The 26858-nt window shown below is 44.9% G+C and overlaps 1 protein-coding gene across 1 annotated transcript in view; it reads left to right on the top strand.

The window, feature by feature from the left end:
* The first annotated feature begins 1190 nt into the window (after positions 1–1190).
* LOC140682353 (uncharacterized) overlaps positions 1191–26858 on the top strand; it is a 42337-nt gene continuing 16669 nt past the window's right edge. The window contains exons 1-3 of the mRNA XM_072924270.1: positions 1191–1234; positions 2037–2527; positions 3247–3338. Coding sequence (XP_072780371.1) covers positions 1191–1234; positions 2037–2527; positions 3247–3338 — 627 coding nt within the window. The remainder of the gene's footprint in view (positions 1235–2036; positions 2528–3246; positions 3339–26858) is intronic.

The following is a 26858-nucleotide window of genomic DNA, read 5'->3' as shown; positions in this document are numbered from 1 at the left end:
CTTATGGGATTTATATTTAAGCACATTTTGCTATACATTTCTTGAAGAACCTTGAGCTAGTGACCTCAAGTGGGCTGCTCAGAGGCATCTGGTTGCCTAAACACAGGCAGCTCTTTGCACTTCCAGACATATGTCCAACAGCCTCCAGGGGACTGTGGCTGTCACATCTGCCATCCCTTTTGCAACAGTGGACATACATTCAAACCAGCACTAGACTCCCAGATGTTAGAACATCTCCCTTAGATGGGCTTATTCTCTACATAAAACTGAAACAATAATGTTTGCTTTCTCTGTTCTTGTTCCTACTTCTTCCACTATAATATGTGACATTTTACTGGCAGATTCAGGCCATATTTGTACAGTCTTGATCTTGGCAGAAGTATCTAGGCATTAAGACAAATAATAAGGAACAGTGATACCAAAAAATAACACCGAAGTAATAAGACTGTGGGATAGTGAAATTAATTGAATTTCCAGCAGGCAATGGAACAGGCAGGAGAAGTACAACCCCTGAGAGAACAGAACTTGTTTCTCCTCTATTTTCCTCTGTTCTGCTCCAGGTACATTTGTTTCTCCATGACACTGGCTCAGCACTGTGCAATATTTTCCTCCAAATAAAATAATGGAGGCTCATACCAATTCTTTTACCTGAGGAGAATCAGTTGTAGGTAGAACATCCAGGAATTAAAAAAATATGAGGGAAGTATTTGAATGGATGGAGGTGAAATGTTCAGGGAATAAAAAGAATAGGGAGTATTGTTTGGTTGTTGTTTGTTGGGGTTTTTTTAATTGTATATCAAGATAAACACATTATGGAAATCTTTATGTATAGAAGAGGTTACACAGGAATAAGGTGTGCAGGTAGCAAACTACTAGGGGGGTTATAGGAATGTTACCACATGCTGAAAAGCCAAGCACCGCTCTTCTTTTTTTTCTCAAAAAATTTCCATAAAACATTGACCTGTGCCATAAATATAGGAACAAAACAACTCAATGATGAGTTTCTTCCTTTTTGCTGCTTCCTGTACCTCTGAGGAAAACAAGATGATACAGTCCTGAAATATTAATAAGGGAGCAAAGGGAGTAATTGCCAGTTTATTACATTCAAAACAAAATACTAATGAGACAGTAGAAAGTTAAATCTACTTAGATAATAATACAGGCACATCATTCTATTTGCTGAATACCACATGTACACCCCTTTTACAATAAAACAGATTCGTAGAGATCACCTGTAAACAAAAATGAGGCATTTTGGATGTAGGAATGTGTTTAATTTTAAATACATTTTGCATATTTAATGTTGCATGTTTAATGCAACATAAAACATGCTCCTGAGTAATAAGGCCATTTCCCACATTTTCATGTCCAGCTTTTTTACACTAAAAGATTCCTGCAGATGGTTAATAGCCATGCTAGTGACAGTGGATTATTTGCTGGTTCACTAAGCGTGCCTGATTTTTGTTATAAACACACATACTCATCCTGCGGTGGAAGATTTTACAGTTATGTCAACCAATTCAAATCTCATGCAGGCAGAAACCACTTGTCCAATGACAATCTTTATTTTCACACTGCTCTCTTGCATTTTTGGAAATGCATACCTAGTTTCCTATTGAACCAGTATTACTCAACAATGATACATCCCTATATAGGCAGAAGCATCCATTCTCAGCAGAAGACTGAGGCATTTCTCGAACTTCTGTACACATTGGGGCTCTGAGTGCATGAAGGAAACATGGAAATTTTTGGAAATATGAAAGCATCCCCTTTCTTCTGTTGCTGGGGATGCTGGAGAAGCCACAGCCCCTTTGAGAGGGGCTTTTAAGATGAGCCTCTGCTTCTTGGCCCTGACCCAAGCCACAGCTCCCACCATGCCTGGCCAGTGCCAGCCTCCCCCCAGGGCTGCCTTAGCACTCTCTTGTCCCCCCTTTTGTCCCAGCTAGCTCCGTGGGGGCGGGGAGCGCTGGCAACTTCCGTGTTTTCCGGCGAACCCTCGTGGGTGTCGGCCGATGCTGCGTGGGTCTGGGAGCGAGGCGAGTCCCAAGGCGAATAAAAGGAGAGAGACTTTTTCCCCCGCGGGCAAAATCTCGGTTTATTGCGGCTTGGTTGGGAAGGCAAAAACCGAAAAGACTGCAGCGTGCTGAGTTAGAGTTTGTCCGTGCCGCCTGGCCAATTCGGGGGCAGGGCGGCGCGCTCCGAAGCTGGCTGCGAGCCAAGAGAGGCGGCGTGTGGAGCCGCGGCGCTGCGGCCGGCACATGCGGGAGCTGCAGCGACAGCAGCAGCGGCGGTGGTGGTGGTTCAGCTGCGGCAGCGATCGCGGGGCAGTTCGAGGCGGCCGCGATCGCCTGGGGCAGCGGCGGTGGTTGCGGAGCAGATGCAAGTGGCGGCGGCTGCAGCAGTCAGGAGCCAGGCGGGAGAGAGAGCCACGGCAGCACGCAGGAACCAGGAGGGAGAAAAAGCCTGCGGCAGCACGCAGAGGCCAGGCAGGAGAAAAAGCACCGGGCGTCCCCAACCCGCACTATAAGTACCGAACAGGGGAAACCCGGGGCAGCCAATGGGATAACGCCATGGGGGGTCTGGGGACAGTGGGGTGCAGGGGTCCAATGGGAGATGGACAGATGGAAGGGTGCCAGGTCGTCTCCCGACCCCGCCGCGTGACTGACAGATGGTCTGGGGGATGTAAACACAGTGACTTGGCACTTTCTCGGGAAGGCAAACCGCGGGGGGAGATGGGAGAACCCGGGGGGTCGCTACAGGTTGCGAGGGGATACATGGAATGACCTTATACATAATAGAACATATAATAACACAATTCCACAACTCCCTCTTCTGTTTTTCAAAAGAAAAGAACAGAAAATAACTTAAATGGGAGGTTTTAAAGTCCTGTTCCCCATCGTTGAACCCGATGCCTGCTCGGTTCTTCTCTGGCTGTCTACGTTGAGCGGCTGTCAGCTCTGATGGGGCGGTGAAAACTGCGTGGTCGATGTGCACGGTGGAATTGATGATCTTTAAACCTTTTAACATTGCTAAAACTTATAATAAGAACAGTGAATGTCAACAGCAACATAAGTCAGCATTCTGGGGAGGGGAGGTTTAAATCAAAAGGGAAAGGTGAGTCCCGGGAACTGGATGGTGAAAGGGAAGGCTCTGAAACAGAAGGTGCTGAATCAAAAAGGAAGGGGGGAGACTTTCTCCGTCTGCGGAGGGCTGCATGCTTCACCTGAGGATCCTTTTTCTTATCAGTCTGGTGTTTGGGGACATATGGCCGGACAAATTTGGACGGGACCCATCTCAGGCCTGAGGGCGTGGACACGCAAGCATATCCCCGTCCCCAGGTAACTAACTCGTGGGGCCCTTCCAGCTGCCAAGTCTCTGGATTTTTGATGATCACTGGTGGTTTTTCCCTAACCTTGCTCAGCTTGTGGTTGCTAAAGTGCCTGGTGACTGGTGGGTTGAGGTTTTCAAAAGAACAATTCAGGAAATTTAGTGTAAAGAGGGCACGCCCGAGCCGAACTTGGGGGGACTCAACCTTCATGGTTGGTGTTTGCTGTTTCAGCATGCGTTTGAGACTCTGATGAGTCCGCTCCACCACGGCTTGACCTGTCGGGGAATATGCGATGCCAGTTTTGTGCCCTATTCCCCATTGCTGCAGGAAGCTGGCAAATCCCTTGGATGTGTACCCGGGGGCATTATCTGTTTTTATCAATTTTGGGACGCCCAGCATAGCGAAGGCCTGTATCAGATGCTTTTCAATGTCTTTGGCTTTCTCCCCTGCGTGAGCAGAAGCAAAGACTGCCCCAGAGAAAGTGTCCATGGAGACATGGACGTACTTTATCCTCCCAAAGGAATGGATGTGAGTAACATCCATCTGCCATACCTCGCAGGACTTCAGACCCCTAGGGTTTGCCCCTGAGCTCACCGATGGTAGGGGGAGCGACTTGCAGGACGGGCAGGTGGCCACAATGGCTCTGGCTTGGTCACGAGTGAGGTGGAATTGCCGGACCAGCCCGGGCGCATTCTGGTGGTAAAACTGGTGGCTGATCTTAGCCTGCTGGAACTTATCTGGGAGCGGAGCTACCTGAGCCGGGGCGGCAGTGAGAGAATCGGCACGCCGATTGCCCTCTGCCAAAAACCCTGGCAAGTTGGTATGTGACCTGATATGCATCACGTAAAAGGGTTGCTCTCGGTGGGAGACTAACTTAATCAGTTTCGAGAGCAACTTGTGCAGGGCTTCGTTGGACACACCCTGCAGAACAGCGTCCTGCGCTCTAGACACTACACCAGCCACATATGCCGAATCGGTTACCAAATTAAAAGGTTCAGAGAATCGCTCAAAGGCCCTGACGATGGCAGCCAACTCAGCTATTTGAGGAGAGCCTTCCACCTCCACAATGTCTGTCTCCCACTGCTGCGTCTGGGGGTCTTTCCAAGTTATCACAGACTTGTGGGAACTCCCAGACGCGTCTGTAAAAACTGTCAAGGCTTTGAGTGGCTTTTTGCTCTGAATTTGTTTGATGGACAACGCGAATTGAATTTCTGATTCAAAAATTTTGTGGGCTGGTCTCAAAACTGAAATTTTGCCTGTGTAGCTGTCTAGAGAGAACTGCAGGGATTCATTTTCCTGTAACAGATGTTCTAGCATGGCCTTGGTGAATTGGCCTGATTCCAATTTGATGGGAATGTGAATGCATTCAAAGTCACATCCAGCTAACTCTCTGATCCGAGCTCTTGCTTTGCGGATCAGTTCCGCTACTAACTCCTGTGGCCTTGTCATTCTCTTGGACCGATGGTGACTTAGGAAGACTCATTCTATGATGGAGAGTGGATCCCTTCGGTCTTGGTCCTTGCCCTTCCTTGGGGTGTCTGTCCATTGAAATATCACACCATGGAGGTGTGGCAGTCTGCCCAATATGATGAATTTAAAAGGCAGGTCCGGATCGTACCTGTGGGCCTGTCTGGCAGACATTGTCTCCTGGACCCTAATTAAAGCTGCCTGGGCCTCTGGGGTGAGTTCCCTGGGGGAACTTGGCTCCTCCCCCCCTTTCAATAAATCGAAAAGAGGGGCTAGGTCTCTGTTTGTGATGCCTAACCATGGCCTCACTCAGTTCAAAGAACCGCGCAGCTGCTAGGGTCCGAATTTTGGTTTTGATGGCCAATTTTTGCGGAGTAATAGTCCGCTTGGTAATTTCCAAGCCCAGGTACTTCCAGGGTGGCATCTTTTGAATCTTATCTTCTCGCAGCTCGAACCCTGCAGCAACCAACGCATCAGTTGTCAGGTTAAGCGCGTGTGTAAGGAGATCGTCGTTGGGAGCACAAATCAAGATGTCATCCATATAATGTTGGATGATCACGCCCTCGGTGGCTGTACGGACTGGGGTCAGCAATGAAGCTACGTACCGCTGGCAAATGGTGGGCGAGCATTTGAGGCCCTGTGGCAATACTCGCCAATGGTACCGCTCCATTGGGGCTTCTCGGTTAAGGGACGGAACCGAGAAGGCAAAACATGGTGCATCGTCCAGGTGGAGGGGGATATGAAAGAAGCAATTTTTGATGTCAATCACAGCCAATTCCCAATCTTTGGGTAACATTGTGGGGGACGGCATCCCTGGTTGGAGTGGACCCATATTTTCGATCACATTGTTGATGGCACGGAGGTCGTGGAGCAACCGCCATTCGTCTTTGCCTGGTTTTTTCAGGACAAAGACGGGGGAATTCCAAGGAGATGTTGTTTCTTGGATATGTCCCTTGGCAAGTTGTTCTGCCACGAGCTTTTGGAGCGCTTTCAATTTTTGTTTATTGAGCGGCCACTGCTCTACCCAGATTGGAACATCAGAGAGCCAATTTAACTTTTGGGTAGGACGCTCCTCAGTGACCTCTGCCCGAAAAACCTGGGGGGTAGGAATGGTCAATGTGACCCCCCACTGGGCCATCAGGTCCCTTCCCCACAGGGGCTCCGTGTAATCCAGAACAAACAGATGCAGGTAAGCTGTCTGTCTGTTTGGCCCCTCAAATTTGATGATGTTTTTTGACTGTTTTGCCAATTGTGCCCCTCCGACACCTTGAATGTGTCCAGCCACGTCCTGCAACTCCCAACGCGATGGCCAATCCCGTGAGGGAATGACTGTGACGTCTGCCCCTGTGTCCAAGAGGCCGTTAAGCCACTTGTGCTCACCGCCATTCCACATGTAACACTCAATTTTGGGTCTATCCTTCCCAATTACCTGGGCCTGACACACCTTGTAGATTTCCTTTGCGGTCTTCATCCATAGATCTTCTGGGTAGATGGGGGCCCCAGATACAGGTATGGCCTGGGTGATGATTTGCCCTTTGGGAAGGTAGACTGGCGGGTGAGCACAGTGCAGCCACAGCACCAGATGTTTAGGGTTTGCAGGTGTCAAATTGGGTGCGATAGTGATGTTGAGTGGCGTGTATTTTGTGTCCCCAAGGACGATGTACTTACTGTGGAGTTTCCTCCAGGTCCCTGGGTCCTGTGTGTCAACGGTGACAAAGTGCCAATTGCTGTCCCTGAGCAGTAGGGGTTCGGTTAGGGCCAACCTGTATGGAGAGAAGTTGGACTGGGTGTTAAGGATGGGCCTGGGATGGTCGGGGTCCCGACCAAGCCATGCCTGTGAGATGAAATTCCCAACTCCTCCCACGCAGGCTGGTTCTCCAGCTCTTGTTCCCCTATTGTGCACTCCAGAAATGTCATGTTTGGTATTAGAGTTATTGTCCTCAGGTGGGTATGCTAATGTGTTGTCCCTCCTGCCCCCTGATGTTATGTTTCCCACCAAATTTGTGTCCTCACGCAGGGAAGGACTGCGCTGGGAAATCAGTTTTTTGAATGTCCCCCTGAGTTGGAGGCACCTTGCCCTTGCTGCTGGTTTTTAAAACGCAAGAAGTCCTCTTTGAGGGGGCAGTGAGATGCCCAGTGTCCTTTCTTGTTGCAGAGGTTGCAGGGCCGTCCTGGATGGTAACCTTTGGGTGGTGGCCCAGTGAAGCGGCGTGCAGGAGCTGGAGCCGCAGATGGCATGTGGGCTTCAGCGAAGGAGACTCCGTGATGGCATTTGGGGTGTCCCCTGAGGGTCTATTGAAGGCAGGGTGACCCTTCGAGCGCACACGTCCAGCATGTCCTGGAGCGTTGGCTCTGGGTCGAGGGGCAGGCTCAGCATCGCCTGTCGGCAGGCCTCGTTGGCATTCTGCAGGGCGATTTGCTTCACCATGCCCTGCCTCAATCCCTCCTCTGGCACCTGCGATTCAGCTGCCCTGTACAACCTGTCTATGAAACTGACAAAAGACTCCTGTGTCTCCTGCTTAATAGAAAAACAGTTAACAACAGGACCACGGGGTTTTAACTTAAAAAATGCTTTTTCTGCCGCATTGGCAGTTGCTGCCAATGCCCCCCTTGGAATCTTTTCAGCCTGTGTTGTTGCCACGTCCCAATCCCCCATCCCGCACAGGTGATCAATGGTTAGCATGCCTCCATCGGTGTCAGAGGAGGTCTCGGCTTTTGCCCAAAGTTGCGGTAATGCATCCCGTACCTCCCGCCTCCATGCAGACTCCCATACCCAAAACTCAGCTTGAGCAAGCAAGCACAAAAACAGAGCGCGAATGTCAGCAGGGACGTACTCGTTGGAGGAAAGTGTGACTTTTAAAAGTCCCCTAAAGTATTCACTTTCCCGACCAAAGTCTTTTTGGGCTTTGCAAACATCTCTAATTACAGCCTGTGGGATGGGGGCCCACTGTGCCAAGGGTCTGCCCCTCTGCCGCGGGGTGTAGGTGACTGGTGCGGCAGAAAAGGCAAGCAGGGGTTGCGGCAGGTCGCAGCTTCCCCCCTCCCCCCCTCCCTCTTCCTCCCCCCCCGCTCCCCCGGGAACCGAGGCGTGGGAACCAGAGGGCAGGTCGCGGGAACCGAGGGCGGAGGCAGGACCAGGGCTAGGGGGTGTGGCTGGTGTTATTTCACCCCTAGGGGCGGGGTCGGAGGGAGGACTGATGAATGATTCATTAGGGGAGGTGCCTGAAGGGGGTGGAGAGGAGGAGTAGGTGGAGAAGTCTCAGGAGTGGGAGGGGTTGGCTGTAGGGCGAAGGGGGTCATTAGGAGACAAAGCACGGAGGGAGGGGGATGGGCATGCTATGCGGTCCCCTCCATCTCGTGCCCTGGGGCAGGGAAGGGAATCATTTTGGGAAAGGTCCGGGGAAGGTCCTGGAGAGGAATCTGGGGTTTTAAAACTCACAACTTTACAAAGAGAGGGGGTTTGGGGAGGGGAAGGGTGCAGGGCGATGCCAGCATCGTCCTGCGATGGAGCCTGGGGGTTAGCAGAGAGGCCAGAATCTGCCTGCGGCTCGTTTTGCCGGGATGCCTGTCTGAGAAACCCCGGGCTAGGGAGAGAGGGATAGGAGAGGGATTTTGGGGGATTTGGGGGGCTTGGGAGGCAGCGTTCGCTCTGCGGTGGCTCTGGCTTCCCTTCGCAGTTATCTTTGACAATGTTTTTCAATTGGATTGCCAGGTGGATAAAAATTGAGAGGGACTGATCCTCTTTTTGGGCAATTTCTTTTTCAACTCGATCCCAGAATTGAACTTGGTACAAATTTGCCTGTGAGACAATCTGGAAAGACTGCAGAAGCCACCTTGCAAAATGCTTAACGTCTGATTTTTTACATTTCTTCCCTCCCCCAACTAAAATTCCTAGGGTTTGAACATAAATTCTCTTCTGTGACACAGACATTTTTGCACCCATTATGTCGATGTTAAGGCGTGTCACAACCCTCGTGGCTGGCAAAATAACAAAAGAAAAAAAAAGACACCTGTCGGAGACGCTGGGTAGCCTTCCCTTACACACGCCCTGCAGTGGGAGACAAAATGTGGGCTCTTATCGCCCTCTTGTGGGAGAAAGAGAAACTCACCCCAAAGGGAGCAAGGCGTACCCAGCCCAGGGGGACCCCGGTAACTCACCACGGGTCCAGCGACATCCAAAGGCAAAACGAAAAGTCCAGCTGCGAAGTTTTCGCCGTGGGGGGGCCGAGCTTCGGCTATGGCAGCCAAAGGTGCCGGCCCCACCCCTCTGGAAGCCCTGGCTCCTTAAAACGGAACCGTGGCTTGCGAGGGTGTTGTAACATCCATGAGGTAAATCAACGAGCTTCTCGGGGCTCAGTGGTCCTCAGTCTGTGTGCTTGGACCTCCCAAGCAACGCGTTTGGGCGCCACAACTGCCTTAGCGCTCTCTTGTCCCCCCTTTTGTCCCAGCTAGCTCCGTGGGGGCGGGGAGCGCTGGCAACTTCCGTGTTTTCCGGCGAACCCTCGCGGGTGTCGGCCGGTGCTGCGTGGGTCTGGGAGCGAGGCAAGTCCCAAGGCGAATAAAAGGAGAGAGACTTTTTCCCCCGCGGGCAAAATCTCGGTTTATTGCGGCTTGGTTGGGAAGGCAAAAACCGAAAAGACTGCAGCGTGCTGAGTTAGAGTTTGTCCGTGCCGCCTGGCCGATTCGGGGGCGGGGCGGCGCACTCCGAAGCTGGCTGCGAGCCAAGAGAGGCAGTGTGCAGAGCCGCGGCGCTGCGGCCGGCACATGCAGGAGCTGCAGCGACAGCGGTAGCAGCGGCAGCGGCAGTTCGGCTGCGGCAGCGATCACGGGGCAGTTCGGGGCGGCCGCGATCGCCTGGGGCAGCGGCGGTGGTTGCGGAGCAGATGCAAGTGGCGGCGGCTGTGGCAGTCAGGAGCCGGGCGGGAGAGAGAGCCGCGGCAGCACGCAGGAACCAGGAGGGAGAAAAAGCCCACGGCAGCACGCAGGAGCCAGGTGGGAGAAAAAGCCCACGGCAGCACGCAGGAGCCAGGCGGGAGAAAAAGCCGCTGGAGCACACAGGAGCCAAGCGGGAGAAAAAGCCTGCGGCAGCACGCAGAGGCCAGGCGGGAGAAAAAGCACCGGGCGTCCCCAACCCGCACTATAAGTACCGAACAGGGGAAACCCAGGGCAGCCAATGGGATAACGCCATGGGGGGTCTGGGGACAGTGGGGTGCAGGGGTCCAATGGGAGATGGACAGATGGAAGGGTGCCAGGTCATCTCCCGACCCCGCCGCGTGACTGACAGATGGTCTGGGGGATGTAAACACAGTGACTTGGCACTTTCTCAGGAAGGCAAACCATGGGGGGAGATGGGAGAACCCGGGGGGTCGCTACAGATCGCGAGGGGATACATGGAATGACCTTATACATAATATAACATATAATAACACAATTCCACACAGGGCTGTGGCTGCCCCAGAGCCTGAGGGATGCCCTGACTACCAGATCCTACCATCACGCACCTGGGGACCTCTCAGCACTCCTGGAACAGGAGTCTGTGGTGCCCTGACGGATCTCTGTAGGGCTTTCTGTTTGCATTGGCTGGGAAATGGTGGTTGGCATTCTTTTCCTTTCCTTCCCTAATTATTCCAGCATGCTTTCAGATGTTACATGGATGATGACATAAAAGTTCTGATTTTTTATTATAATACATATATAATTCATATATAATACAATTATATCATTATATTATATTTATATATAATACAATTATAATTAATTGTAATTACAATTTTTCTTCTTGAAATTGTATCATACCATCCATAATTGCTATGCTTTTCTGCTGCAATTCCTGTCTTAATTGCCAGTATGCTGTTTTTTTATCAAAGGTGCTGATTTTTTTTAAAACATTTGAAACTACCTATGATTAATTTTTCTCAACCATAATCTTCCTGTAACATATAGTCTCCTTTTTGATCTTTAACTGTTTCAAATAATTTTCTTAACATTTTCTCTTGTACCAGTTGCTGAGGACAGAAAAAAGGCTTAGCATGGATTCCAGAATGAAATAATCTTTGTTTGCAAATAAATTTAGTAACTTGGTTTATTTTGGAAATAATCAGCTGTCACGAATTCTAGAGGGCGGCATCAGTGAGTTCAGTTAATTGAAACAGAAATGACAGAATACCAATTATCCTTTCCATTAGATGATATATGAGGAAAAGCTACTGTACAAGGCCAAAGTGAATTTATTTTAGTATCAGGTGGTCAAATCCTTTTTCACATGTTCACGAAAAAAAAAAAAATCCACCTTTTGTAAAAAAAAAGCCCAAACATTTTCTTTGTATTTCTTTGTCTATAAGCATCAGAATGACTGCAATATACAGTACAGGCATCTATAATATGCAGTACAGGCAACATCAAACCTTGAGAGTAGTGATGAGACATCAAAAATAATGTAACATCTTCCCAGATCCTTATAGTTGTCCTTTAGTCCATTCAATATGCCTCCAGACTATGTCTGATGACTTGAAAAACTGCAAACTGACCAATGTTTGTAACAAGGCAGTGAAATATGGCTTCTTCTATGGAAACACCTTCTGGGGGATGCCGCCATGAGCTGAACCCTGGTGTGGTTAGCTCCTCAGTACACACAGGGCAGGATGAGAATTTCACAACAGAAACTTTGTGATGGTGGGAACTGGAGCTTGCCATAGTTATACCCTGATGTCAAAACTCAAGTAAAAATACCCATTAAGTGAGAATGAAAATTTTTCTTGATAAACCAAACCACAAAGGGCAACTAAGTAAGTATTTTGCTGACATATGTTACTGCTATTCCCATGGTGAAAGGAAGAGGGCATCCACTTGGGTCTGAGATGTTCATTCCTGGCAGAAGAAGCACTGCTCTCGTTATTTATCACACCACAGGTAGGTCTGTTTTGTCTCCAAGTCTCAATTAAAAATTAAAAATACAAGACCCTGTTATTTGAACAAAAGACCAAGTCTGCCACCCTTGATGCAGCAGCAATTGTTGCAGCCTGTGTGATCTCAGCCACAGAATGTGTCACAGTTAAGATCAATCAGCATAACTTACAGAATTACCTAATCTAGCGTTTTTTGGAGAACCTGTGGCAGAAAAAATGCAAACTGACAGATTTTGCTCTGGTTGGACTGAGAGTTTTCCATCTCTGCCAGAAGTGACTTGAGCAAGTTGTCAGTTATCTGTTAATTAACTCTTAAAAAAGAGAACGGCTCCTGCAGATATGAGCCTTTCCTTCCTAAAAGTTCCAAAACATTAGTGAGATTCAATAGAAGAGCTGGAGATAGACTTTATAATTTCAAGGTTGCAGCTTGAGTGCATTTTTCCATGAAACAATCTCTTGTTCTCTTTATCTTTCTGCCCCCCAGGCCTCCCAAAAAAGAATTTAAAAAATGATAAAATGCTATCTCATGGCATTGCGAGATTGCCCATGTGTACTGGGAGCCAAAGTTCTTCTTGTAATAAATTTGTAGGAAAATATATAAAATCACCATGAGCCACATTGGATTAGATTAGGAAGGTGTTACATCACTGAAGAGGATCTTCTAGTTCTTACAAAATCCACTGTATTTGCTAATTAAATTATATTATTTCAGAAATACTTGTTTTAGAAAGTTATATATAACAAAATTTACATCTTCTATGCTTCTTAAAGGGGAAACAGTAAATACTCCATTCTCACTGATCCTAGATTCCTGCCAGATGATCGAGATGTTGGCTAAGTTGGTTATTTAGGTTTTTTTTTTTAGTTCATTTTCTTCCTCTGAAAAACCTTGCAAAAAGGTGAGGCAATGCAGGACCATGTTATCTGGTGTGGGAAAGGAAAAGAAAATGGTTGATGGAAGCTCATGAGTGTTTAATCAAGGTCTGAAATGTGTAGTAAAGGAAATATAGGATTTTCTGTACCTTGCTAGGAGGTGATTCCTGGAGATGGGTGTTGAGTAGGAGTATATGAAAACTCAAGGATAGTTTTTAGGAAAGATTCTTTATTTATGGCTCTATGATACTTTGCAAGCAAGGTAGGACAGGGCAGGGACAGAAAAGGGAACCATGGCAATGCCTACAGTGCCATAAAATCCAGGGCTGGCCTGTGGAAAGTGTCTCTGTCTTTCATTGACATGACATTCCAAAACACCAAGTACACAAAGGAGGTAGGTACCCCATGGATGTGTGGTACTTGCCTCCTTCACTGCACACTCTGTTCACTACAGGAAGGCACGCTAGTGATGAATGCTCTCACTACCAGATGTAGCTTTTGTTTGCAAGGCCACTGAGCTTACTTCAAACTTGAACCTGAATACTCAGTTGAATAAAATCTCCTGCAGAGATGAAGGCATGTGCTATTGACATGTGACCCTGTTGAAGAAGGGTTGCAGAGAAAGGATAGACTGTGGGATTGTCCTGCAACCAGTCTGAATAGTCCCTGACTATTAAAACTGCAAAATATAACTTGCCCGAGTTATACTGCAAAATATAACTTGCCTGGAAATTGTGGAGGCACTGGGACAGGAGCGATCTCAGCCGCAGTGGCAGACACTTCAGTGAAAACTTTAAGTGTGCTTATCTGAAAGCTGTGTCCTCTGGATGCAAGCTAAGATTGCATTCACGCTGAACTTGCAGATACGCCATAGGAAATCCATGCCTTTTTGGGGTAGCATCTGGAGATCAGGCAGGGTACCTAAGGGCATTCAAAATGGCAACAAATGTGCATGTAACCACATAAAAGCTTAATCAATCACCTCAAAAATAGAAGTGGGGCAAAGTCAGACTGCACTTTTTCTCTAGACTTCTCAAGAACCAAAGCATTACCACTCCCACTTCTGTTTTGTCACTGTTCCTCTTCTGCCTCTGTCATTTGGGGTGGTGATGGTGGAGAAACAGATAAATGGAAAATGCTAACTTGGATGAACAGATCCTGGATACAGCTTCAAAATTTTCTTAGATTAAGCCTACTGCTAATCATGAATATACAATTAGTGAATTTGACCCTTTTGCTCTTGGTAACAAACTCTTCTTTCTGGAACAATTGCTTAGAACAGCAAGCAATTACTTTATTCTGTACATTTGATTACTAATTTCTTACCAGAACAATAAAAAGCAAGTAACTTCTCTTCCAGTCCTCACATTATAATTTTATTCCTACTGCCAAAGTTTGCCTGGCTGCTGCTTTGTATATTTGATGTGCAGCTGTGGTAGGGAGCCACAAATAGCAGCATGCCATCTTGAAGAGCTTTGCTGCCAAGGGTAAAAGGACCCTGCAGGGCATGTCTCCTCAAGGAGCCATCCTAAATATTTGGAAAATAGCAAATCATGTTGTGGTGTGGAAGATCCAGAATTAACTAAAAAGCGTTCTTTTTCCAACCCGCTCCATTGCAGGAAAGAAAGTGACTTTTGGCCAGCACACACTAAAGAAATGGGTATCTTTTCTCGCTGGCTTGAAAGGCTGCCACAGGCTGCTCTGGCTGTGTTACATATTTATGGAGTCATGGTGCAGGAGGGAAGTATTATACCATAGATGACTGTTTGGTTTTTTTCACCTGCTGTAGTAGATAAAGGGATACTTACAAAGCAGTCAAACTGTAGAATGCCTCAGGATTAACTAAAATGCTTTTTTCATCATTTATGGTAAGCATGTGCCTTTTACAGTCAAGAGAGGAAGGAGAGCATCCGGAAGTTGTGCACAGTATAAACTAATTACTACCTTTTATTGAATTAAATGCATGAATATGTATGGACAGCTGTGTCTGTCTTCAGGTGAAATAGGGCAGCCTTTATAAAGCTTCCATGACTGGCTGTGAACTTTTAAAATTCTGCTTGTCCTAGAGATCCCTAGCTCTTTTTAGCCAAGTGCTGGAAGCATAGCACCACGTGGAAGATAAACCTGGGTATTTAATTAAAATCTGAAGAAAGATATTTTAATATGTTACTCTAAATTTCATCCTTGTATGTATTTTCTTCTCATAGATGCTTCTCCTGATAGCATCACCTCTTTTGAAATGGGTCTGTCCTTTCTTTATGATACACATTCCCAGCTCTTTCTTGATAATATTGCAATGAATCATTCAGAGAGTGGAGTGAGCAAGATGATCTTGTCCAAAGTAAAAAGTAATATTCAGTGATTTTTATATTTTTATGTTGGGATCATGCTTCTCCGAATCACAGGGAAAAGGAGTTTTACTATCTTTAATAGGAAATGTTCCCTTGCAAAGCATACCAATTTGCAATGTTACACAGCTGATACACATATGAGAAGTTTGCAGCTACCATTAATTAGCACTTTAAGGCTGTAGGTCCTGGGAGCAAAGCTCAGCAGCTAACTGATCTTTCTGCTTATTTATATACTTTATCTTCTCATGCCCATACACATTCACTAGTAACTTTGATATCAAACAGAAACAAAAAAAAGATGCATACATTCTTGTCCAATTGAACACCATTACTGAATTTTTATCAAATTTGATATTGTGTTCTGAATAAACATGAAACTACAGCACAAAAATCCTAGGGGATTCCGAGGCAAGAAAATGAACAGAAACCTGTGGTAACTTCAGATGTTCATAGGAACATAGGTCTCATCAAGCCATAGAAGATCAAGAGTCCAAATGATGAAATGTCCTGCTTCCTCCAATGGTCCGTAATTAACTTTCAAAGAAAGTTCATATGGCCTATTTCCATACTGAGTAAAGCCTACCTGAAATTTATGTTTCAAATCCTAGTCACAGGGGTGTTCAGCTTGTGCCCTAAAGCATTTGATTTGGTTTCCTAAATAATTTTAATAGAGTTTGCTCTTCTTACTGCCCCCACACACTGGTCCTTTAACCTCATCTTTGATACTTAGTAAAGAAGTCAATCCAAAAAAATTAGATTCATTTAGCTAAGTGTTTCCACATTATTTCCCTGTATTTTTTTTTTTTCATTAATATACTGGTTTCACTATAGGACATGAAAAATTCTGGTGACATAGAGTTTAATTTCTGTATTTTTTCTCAAGGGATCTTCATTGTAATCTGTATCACTACTATTATTGCCTTAAGTAATAACTAAACGAGGTCATGTTCTAGGTTAATAGCCTGCAGCTGCAATGGAGAGAATTCTGCATTACTAAATGCAGCTATCCAAATAAACTAGATATAGCTAATAGTGCTATCCAATGATAGGAAGTATTTTCATGCAGATGTTGACATTAATCTGAAGTGCCAGTTCATTTCACTATGCTTAAGTTTATTGTATTTGCAGCTACACTGAAAAAAAGAAATAGGCTTTGGAAGCAAGTTGACCAAATAATTCTTTCAAGTTGAGAAGTTTCTGAGGGTATCCAGCTGGAGAGAAAGGTATCCAAAGCAATGATTTACAGGGGGTTTCAGTCATCTTGACATTCTTCGCTTCAGATGCTTTTACACTCACTGTCAAAACTGACTTTGTGAAGACTTCTTCACCTGTGTGTTTGATGCAAAATATATCACAAATCCTACACTAACTTCAACAATACTTTCAGATTTTTAATAGAGACACTGACAGTGTCCAAAATTATGTTATACTCAGTATTTGTAGAGTTCAGTAATCAGCTTCAATTCCCTTTCCTGTCAAACCTAATAGTCAAACATCAGCATACATCTGCTCAGCTATCAGGAGGGGGCTTACAGTGAGAACTTGACAGATACAAGAGATTGTCCTCCAATATCTAACATGCTCAGTCCAAACAGTCTCACAATCCCTAGCTTGTACCTTCACAATTCATTATTATAACTCAAATACTGTTTGCAGCCAGCTGACAGGTCTGTCTTATTCTTTTTATTTCCTTACAGAAATTATTTAAGAGACACAAAAATATTATTGTCTTCCACCAAAAATATATACCAAAAATTACACCAATTTTGAAATTGGCATTATCCTCTTTGGCAAATGTTGGTAAGGAGCAAACACTACCAGATCCTGTTTCTGTGGCATGCTAAGTAATCAAGCATGCAAGGATGGAGACTAAAAAATAGATGAGATTTTATTCAAGTACAGATGAGCATTCCCATTGTCTGAGAAGTTCAGAAATGCAGCAGAGAGAATAAGATATCAAGAGTATAATTTTCCTGGGCAAAGCACATACAATTGCAGTGGATTAAAATCATTTTCTCTGGCACAGAAATTAACACATATGGCATTGCAAATTCCCCTTGCCCCAAAGATCCTAGTGTAATCTTATATAAATAAGTACATTCTGGTTGGACAAATTAGCCTGTTAGTCTCCAGAACTTTCACCATATGGAAAGAATCACTTAGACTTACAGATGTTGCACAGAGCATAGATGATCAGACCAGCAGAGTGCATATTTTGAAAATTAAAGTGCAATGGTAGCATTTTCAAAGTATCCTCTGTTTGGTATGCCTCAGTCCATGGATAAATGAAAAGCAGCATGGCTCCACAGACCTTCTCCATCATCAGACAGGTGATTGCCTTACTACTATTAATTATCTTGGTTAGTGGAGTGGTCAGTGCCAAGGCAAGGATGGCACCTTTATGTCCTAGGACACATCTTGACCGGGCTGATAAAATTTCAGAGCTGTTAAAAATCACTTTCGACAATTTTTGGATAATAAGTGGCATTTCATCCAATGGGAAGAGTAAACATATTGAGAATTTTAAAAAGAAGGCAGAAAATGTAACCAATCAACAAAGATTCTGTTTCTAGAAATAGAACTAATGGAACGAGTAACTGTCAGACTACCGGGAGGATAATACACAGAGAGTAAAAACAATGTAACTTTGTGTGTATTTGAGAATAGATTATATCAGAATAATCTACTTTTATTCTATAAAGATAACAGATGCTGCAGACAAAGGAAAAGCAATTGCTATTGTATTATTTTATTTTAGAAGGGCTTTTGATGGCGGTGGTCATGACATTCATCTTAGTAAATTAGAACACATGATGTAGATGAGTCTAGAATGGAACAGTCACAATCCACATCAGAAAGAGAGACAGACTACTGAGGTGCACAGTCAGTGTGGATGTTTGATTTGAGTGGGTTCTATGAAGGTCCAGCAGTATTCTAGTGATACTCTGCAGCAAGGTACTGCAACTCAGTTCTCTGGGAAATCTTTCTTGGTAACATTGAGAATAAAGATTCTAAATGCTTCTCAGGCAAGTGACATTCTCCTTAACTGAGTTTTTAAATAACAAACTAGGAAAAAAGCAGGCTGAAAGTATACAGGTAAGACACTGACTATAGTAATCTCTCAATATCCATTTTAAGTGTCTGCTTTGATACAGATGTGAACAAATACATCTCAGACACTCTTCAAGGTTCGTTAACTCAATGCTCTGACTCTGACAATAAAAACAAGACAAATATAAACTAATGTGAAGTCTCTGTACATGCCTCTGTTGCAGTTTCCCAGTTTCTATGAGCTGTTTAGGGTCTCTTTAAGGGTTTCTAGAGCTGACAGCTTCTAATGCACTCATGTATTTTCCAAGGCTCTCATCAACCCACTTGTAGTCTTAAACTGGCACCAAGCAGCATTATTGAAATCTACAGTGTGGTCATGTGTAAAAAAATTATTTCTTTTTGTTTAATTTTAAGCCTTCTGCCCAATACTTTCACTGAAGCAATTTAAACCTTCTCATACAGAGTGAGTAATGGAGGCATGACTTACCTTGGCAGAGGCACTGCAGTTACTGTTACTTACCCCAGAGAGAAGATCATTTGTGTTGTTTCTGTTCAACCTTTCAAGAAACCTAAGTGGACACCTGATGGCAAATGTCTTAGTATAAGCTAAAAATTAGCCCTAATTTTTCAATCTCACTGTTTACATTTCTTACTCTTGTGTTTCACAGTTCTTGATCCAATGTTTGTTCAGATTGAGGAGTTACTGTTCTATGCTGCAGTTCCCTTCCTGCATGCACTCCTGGGTCTTTGCAAAGGAAACCAGATATACAGGACAGGAAAGATATCACCCATGGCTCATCCTGATAGGAAATGGGGTTACTCCTGAGGAGTTCACCTTATATACCTGCACCACATTGTCAGCACCAGTCTTTGTGGGGTGATGTAAGCACTGTTTGCCACATGAGCCAGCATAGTGTCTATACTCTGGGAGCCGTCCAGCAGCTACAGAGAGCAGTACCAGCAATGTAGCCAGAGCCACAGCTTTTGCTCACAAGACGTAGGTTTGCCACACCTATGAGGATCTCTTTACATGTTTTGTAACTTGGCTTCATTGTACATCTACATTAAACCAATGTGTCTCACAATGGCACAAATACTTCTGTACATCCCCTAGGAATGCCCTGTTTCACAATGCTAAGCTGGTGCACAAAAGAGTGACTGTGCAGCTGCACATTATCATGTCTTGCAAGTAATTTCAGCAGAGCTGTACAATGGACTTCAGGCCAAGCCTCAGTCCAGTGTTTTGCTGCTGTGCCAGAGTACATGAGGCAGACATTCAATCAGTAATGCTTTGCCAGAGGCTGATACCACTCAATGTACTTTCATAAACCTTGAATGACAATACATGTCAGATGTAGAACAGGTCCTGTTTATATTTGCCATAACTTTTAGCTAAGTACTAACAAACCACCATCATAATATCAATATTTTACATTTCAGAAATTCTTTCCTGCTTGTAGGAATACAGTGTTATAATAATTATAACTATATTCAGTAATGCATAAATAATTTTTATTACTTTTAAAAAGCTAAATTTTGCCACTACTTCAATGAGAAGGTGCTTTTCTAACTATGATCCTTTTGGGCTTCATTTTCATGATTTTTTTTGTTAATACTGATGGAAAAAAGTATGACTAAACAAGCTTAGGAACATAAGATCACTTGGATCACTATAATTGGTCAGAAACCTAAGTTTATTGGAAAAACTAATATCAAGATTTGGTATCAATATAGAATTTCTCCAAGCTAATATAAACTGAAAATATCAATGTTACTGATATTAAGAAAAATTGCATCTTTCATTATTCCTGCATCCTTAGACACTAGTTTTGTGGAAGAGTCCCTTATAGGTAAAAGACATTACATGTTCCTCCACACGTCTAACATGGCTGGGTGGAGTGCTGAAGATCCTGCATGTTGGATGGACACCCAACTCTTAGGCATTATGCCATAAAACCAGGTATTTCAGCCTAGCAGCATGAAATCATTAAAAATATATTACATTTCTTCAATTGTTTTGGATCAGTTCCCCTTGTTAATCATCATCTGACTAAACCAGGACTACCCATGTGTTGGTGAGCGTGTCGCGGGAGACAAGCCTCATGCTGTCATGATCAACAAGTCTCAGTTTATTGGAGTCGATTACAGTTTCTTTATACAAGCACTAATTAGTTCATACATATTGCAAAAGCGAAGCTCAGGATTGGTTAGCTTTCTATCAACACATATATCTCTTTGCGATAAGCCTTGCAGTTACTGCTTCTTTATTAACGAGACACCTGTATGCTCAAGGTTGTTAGGAGATATCTGTTTCTCAAGGTTGTTAGGAGACATCTGTTTCTCAAGGGCATAGTTTTCATGCTACAAGTCACGTATTCTCACACTCTCATCAACTTAACCCTTTCGTGTCCCTTGCTGCGCAGCCATTCTTCAGCTAAACTCTCGACACTTCCCCTGTTTTCTGTATAAGCAAGCAAGGATGTGTTCCATTTTTGTTCTATAATTGACATTAAAGTTCTTTGCAAGCACTGAAATACACACGGCAATACAAGCATTAAAATTACTATAACTAACAATCCTATTATCATAAGCTGCAAAAGGTGTTTAAGCTAACTCGTAATTTCCCATGATTTAAATGATAATCTAAAAAATGTATCATCCCTCTGTAACACCTGAACATGTTGTTGCAAATGCTGAATTTTCTTATGAATAGATTCGGAACTATTTCTTAAATTTATACAGCACATGCCTTCAAATTTTTCGCACTCATGTCTTTGTGCTATTTGAATTCATTTGGGTCCATGTTTTGAACTCTGCTGTGGGACCCAACGCCCATGTAAGAGTCTGAAGGATCTGCTTTACACAGCTCCTGCAGGACTAACCCTTTGAAGGCTGCTGTTGTCAAATGCTGTTCCCAGACAACATGGAACAATTCAGGGAGAAATTATGGATGAATGCCAGATGACATAAACATGAAGTATCAATGATATTTTATTTCAGTCTTTGAACCATGTGTTAATTGCAAAAAGATGTGTAAAACTGGTGAAAATATGGGAAATGCAGTCTGATGGGCTATTCTGTACACTGATAAAATCTATATAGAACTAAGACATGTGTCTCCATTGAATCTTCTAATTGTCAAAGGCAGTTCATAGGCTCTCTCCAATTCTCTTCACTCCTCTCCCAAAATTCATTGGCTGAAAAACCTGGCATGCTTTCTCCTCTGTCAGTTAGAGAAAGACTTGTGGAACTTTCATGTTATGATTAGCAATATAATCTCACGTTACCAAGCTGCAACAGTTATTAATGCTAGAAGAATGTTCTACTGTCAAATTTTATCCTAATTGAACTGCAGATATTGATATGTCAAAGTGCAAGGGTGAGTTCTTCCCATTTGACACATTTGTATCAAAAGGCTTGGATTTAAAAGCTAGGATTCTGGCCTGGCAGTATTTTACACGGGCAGCAAAGACTAAGGTAAACTGGGTTTTAGGATTATGAATGTACTCTGCATTCATAATCCTTTCACCTGGGCAGTTTTCTCCTAGTTTTAGGTTAACTGGAAATTCATATGGTAATGAAGATAAAATCAGGTATCTAAGCTCAACCTGAGCAGAACAAGGTGCAGAGCAATGAACATCTGTAGCAAAATTTTAAAACTTTTTTTCTCCTCAATTTCGTCCTCTTAATCATCTCACTGGAAAAGGTCTTCTCATGTTTGCAGGAGCTTTTATTTTAAGTCCCTGTACCACCAACCCTTTGAAATCCATTTTTGTTAAATATGGTTTCAGATGAGTATAAAGGATTTTTCTGGGCAAACACTGGGGGCTTTTTAATGAAAAAAAAAAAAAATCTTGTATGTCCCTCATCTTGTGTTTAAGTTCTATGACCTGCTGCCACCTTCCTTAGTGCTGCTTCTACAGCATCACCCACAAGTCTTTCTTTTCTCTGGCACTTGCTGCTTCCTTTAATACATTTTCATAGTCAATATAGTGAAGAAATGGCCAGTCTTAAGGCAGTGAGCCCCAGGAGATCGCTAAAGCATTCAGACAATGCTGTTTGGGAAGGTGTAGAGAGGTGGTATCTGATCTCATGAAACCACTCAGATGAGAAATATTTCTCAGTAGTCCTTGTGGACAGGCTCTATCTAGTTCTTTTTGTCTCCCTTTAGAGCTACTGGCAGTAATTTTGATCTCTCACAGGCTCCTACACTTTTCATTTTCACTCCAAGAACCAGGTGATTTAGTGTCTACTACACATAGATGTTCTTGCAGTCTTTTGTCTCCTCCTGCCTCTCATTCTGCCTCCCTTGAGGAACCCTCAAGCAGAATTCACTTGCTCAAATGAGATGGAAACCAAGGGACTGTTTTAGAATCCTAACTATGACTATGTCAGCCTGGCCTGGGATTCTCACTTAATCACTGAATGGCTGAAGTGGAAAGGATCCTCTGCATGTCCTTTGGTCAAATCCCTGCTGCTCAAGGAAGTGACACGCAGAGCTGGTTGTCCAAGACTACTTTAATGATCAGCTTTTGAATATCTCCAAGGATGGAGACTCCACATCCCTCCTGGACAATCTATGCCAGTGCATGGTCACCTTCATGGTGAAAAAGTGTTTCTTGATGTTCAGAGGGAACCTCCTGTGTTTTATATGCCCATTGCCTCTGGTTCTCTCACTGGGCACCACTGAAGAGAGCCTGGCTCTGTCCTCTTTGCACCCTCCATTTGGATACTTACCACATTGAAAAAATCCCCCTGAGCCGTCTCTTTTCTAGGCTGAACAGCCATAGCTCTCTCATCTTTTCCTTATAGAGAGACAGTCCAGTCCCTGTGTATTGTTTGTGGCCCTTCATTGGATTCTTCCCAATATGTCTTAGGGCCTCTTGTATTGAGGATCCCCAGACCTGGACAGAGCACACAAGGTGAGGCCTTCCCAGTGCTAAACAGAGGGGAGACCACTTCCCTGGACCTGCTGGCAGCACTTTTCCTGATGCAGCCCAGGATACTTTTAGCTGTCCCAGTAACAAGGACACGCTGCTGGCTTGTGTTTGACCCAGGTCCTGTTCTGCAAAGCATCTTCTCAGCCAGGCATCCCCCAGCAAATACTGGTGCCTGGGGCTGCTCCTTCCCAGGTGCAGGAATTTACACTTCCCCTTGTTGAACTTCATGATGTTCCCATCAGCACATTTCTCCAGCCTGCTGAAATCCCTCTGGATGGCAACACAACCCTCTGGGTGTGTCAGCCGCTCTTCCCAGTTTGTGTCAGCAGCAAACTGACTGAGAGTACACTCTTGAGAGCGCACCCTTCTGGATACTCCTCACCTTATCCAGAGGTTATAAAAGAACATGAAAGATATCAGAGTCCTTGAAAAGTGTATGCTGTTCCCTGGCTTACATGTAATTTGCAGCTGCTTTGATCAGTAGTTATCCCTCCTTATATTACAGCTCATTCGAGCCTGACCATGGTTCCTCAAATGGAGAAAGAAATTGGGTCCTCTTTATTACATTCTTTTATTCCCATTCAGTTTATTTAAAATGCAAAACATACTTTTATCTACAAAAGTACAGACAGGAATCTATATCTATGTATCTATCTAAAGCACTTCAGAATGCAAGATTAGAAGAATAACTGTAGTGATGGTGAAAATTATTAAGTCATATGACTATTCCTATGTATTTGTTATATTCACCCTGCTTAATTCAGTCTAAGAGTAACATAAATACTTCTGTTAGGAAACAGCTTAGCAGATGTCTAATTTTTTTTTTCAGAGCAATGTTTTGTAGAGGGGGTGTGTGTTTCAGAAAGGAAAATCAATATTATTAGTTTAAGATCTGTAACTCTCTCTGCTACCTGGCTTTAAATTGCCACAATTTACTGAAGAAATAAAAGCATGTGTGGCTTCCTCAGCTCTTCTTCCAAGTTTTCCTCACCCAAAGGGAGAGAACATCATCATGATCAGTTTAACCACATCCTGAAATGTAGCATCATCCTGCCAGGAAACAAACAATTTCACATTAATTATAACTGATCCCATAGTTCAGATCATAAAATCTCAAGTACATTTCTACAACTACTCCAAGACTAATAGGAGGAAGTAGGAAGCAGTGTAATGGACAACTCTCTCTGGATGTGACCTCTGATGGAGCTGGTCCCTCACACCTGTCCTCAAAGGTGGCTTTTTCATGGTTAGCAATGGGTGAAACATCCTCATAGGCAAACCAGTCACTTTGAGAGGAATGAGACTAAAGTAATCTAGCTTGTAAGCATTAATTATAAATAATTTGGTCTGGTCAAATCATGGTTTTACTGGTGCCTCTTGTTAAATCTATTGGAATACAGAGTTGATCCTGGAAAGAATGGTTTTGATTTTCCCTTGAGAAATGGGCTGATGAATTTTTGTCAATATGCATCCTTTTCAGAAATAAACCAATTCATTATGGCCCTGCTGAATGGTTTCAGAGCCATATACCATGGCAGCAATAATACTGTCAGCTTTCTCTCATATTAAATTCACACTTGAGCTGTAGATGATGAATTTTAGATTTCTCTAATCCTCAATGCTGCTTTCAGGTTTTGAGAAAACTAATGCAAAATCTGATTGCCAAAAAAAAAGTGAATAAAGAGTCTGTAAATAAGGGTCTGAGTCTTGAGGTCATACAGTGAAACATTTTAAAAAATCTTTTTTTATTAATAGATGTATTTCAGAAATCCTTTAAGAGAGCTGATGTTAGGATCTATTAAATAAGTCAAGTAGAGATCAAGACAACTAAGGTATTGAACTTAGTTGAACTATGGTATTAAACATCAGCTATAACTGTAAATTTTAGAAAAACTGTATCTTTCTCTAGTCTCATATGTATTGATCTTGGGAGGTAGGGGAGAGGCAGACAATTTTAGTGCTGTGTGCGTTTTTACAATATCATGAACAGTTAAAGAAGAAGATGTGCCCATTCAAGATGCAAGCATGATTGCTTTACACAGTGGCCTTGAGCTCTGCGTTTAGTTTTATGGAGAGAGCATCAGAATGAAAATCAACAGAAGCTTGTGATCCAAGTAGGAACCAGCATGGGAAGCACAGCATTTCTGGAAGGAGACAGAAAAACAAGGAAGGGGCAATTCTGGAGGAAAATAGAAGGATCAAACCCAGTCCAGAAAAAGGTATTTCAGAGAGGAATTGGTATCCTGATTGATATTTTCTTCTAGAGAGTATTGGCATGGCACTACTAACCTGTACACAGCTTTTCTAGCTCAGCTCATACGAATACTCTCTCTTGAGTGTAACTAGGATGTGAAAACAGCTAATCCCATTCACCAAGCAAGCAGAAAGAAAAGACACATTGAGAACATATGGCTACTTTAGGTCCTGCTCAGCAACGTGTTCCTGTGTCCATTCTCAATACATGCCACAAACTCTCCCAAATATTTGCTATATAACTTCAGCTCATCTGTGCACCAGAGATTTTTTTTTAGAATGGAGCATTGCAATTTATTACTGGGGAACAAGTTTTCCATCCTTGCCTGTGGTAGATAAGGACAGGCGGAGCGGAAGATTACCGGGATGTCACGGAAAGACAGACCCCTTCCCCCCCTCTCTCTCCCCTGCTTATCTGCTAACCCCAGGAGTCAGAAAAGAATGTAGCCACACCTGTCCTGGTAAAATTCCACTACCCACTATCCTCCGAGACCCCAAACCCCCCTCTGACGTAGCAAAGACTCCTAAACCTATATAAACCCACGAAATAGGATAATAAACGCTTTTCAACCATCTGCCATATTGGTATCTGCGTGTGTTGATTAGCCCGAGCGGCTTGGACGAGACCAGGCCGCCGTGCTGCCATCTGAACCAGGTCCTTGGTTGTCTTTCATAAAGGCAACATACTGGTGCCGAAACCCGGGACAAAAGAAGAAAAATTTGCCCGGCTGACGGGTTTCACCTGGACAGAAGCAGCGGCCAGGACGGTCGGACCGTACCCAGGCGTAGGGGAGACGTCCCCGGACCCGCGAGCGTCATAAGCAGCGTCGCATGGGTCGTAAGTATGAGGCAATGGAATATCGCGTTTAAGCTCAGGGACTTTTATCTTGCTATAGCAAGGCTGCCTGAGCTTGGAGCAGCCGAATGCTCAGTGGATGCCATGCATCCGGGGATATGGGAACAGTATACAGCCATGCTAGCCGGAGAGGCAAAATCCTCAAGCGAAAGCATTACGGCACGGGGCAAGGTAAAAGAAACCCCGCGCAAAGCAATAGAAAAACAAAAGACGCAGAATGCAGCGCGCACGTGTTTATTAGTCAAACCCGAGCTCGGGGGGGGGGGCGAAAGCGCAGACCGTCCCTGAGGAGGGTCCACCCGGGACTGGAGACCCGAGAGGGCTCAGCGCGACAACCCCTTCCCCGGATCAGAGCGCAGCCCGGCCCCGCCGCAGAGCTGAGCCCAGCCCAGCCCGGCAGAAGCAGCGCTGCCGCCGGAGCAGCGCGTTTCAAGCGGCGCGGCCCCGACCCCGCCGGAGCGCGCTCCGAGCAGCGCGACTCCGCTCCCGCCGGAACCCAAGCCCGCCCGCGGCTCCGCGCCGCTTCCCCGCCGGCGCGCCGAGCGGAGCAGCGCCGAACCCCGCCGCACAAGCCCCCCGGGACGCCCCCGCCGCAGAAAACCCCCGGGACACCCCCACCGCGAAAAACCCCCGCGAAAACCCCGCCGCAGAAAAACCCCGAGAAGCCGCCGCTTCCCAATCCGTCCCGCCGCCGGTCAGAGATCCGCGGTCAAAGGCGCAGCCGCGCGCGGGGCGCTCTTGGCGAGAGCCGGCGGGAGAGACCGGAGTCGCAGGGGCCGCGGCTCGGGGAGAATCCCCGGCCGCGCAGCCATGCGGTAGTTTTGAAAATGGCGC

This window comes from Taeniopygia guttata, chromosome 2 (genome assembly GCF_048771995.1).
Source record: "Taeniopygia guttata chromosome 2, bTaeGut7.mat, whole genome shotgun sequence".
Classification (NCBI taxonomy): Eukaryota; Metazoa; Chordata; class Aves; order Passeriformes; family Estrildidae; genus Taeniopygia; species Taeniopygia guttata.
This window is presented reverse-complemented; position numbering and strand designations above follow the sequence as displayed.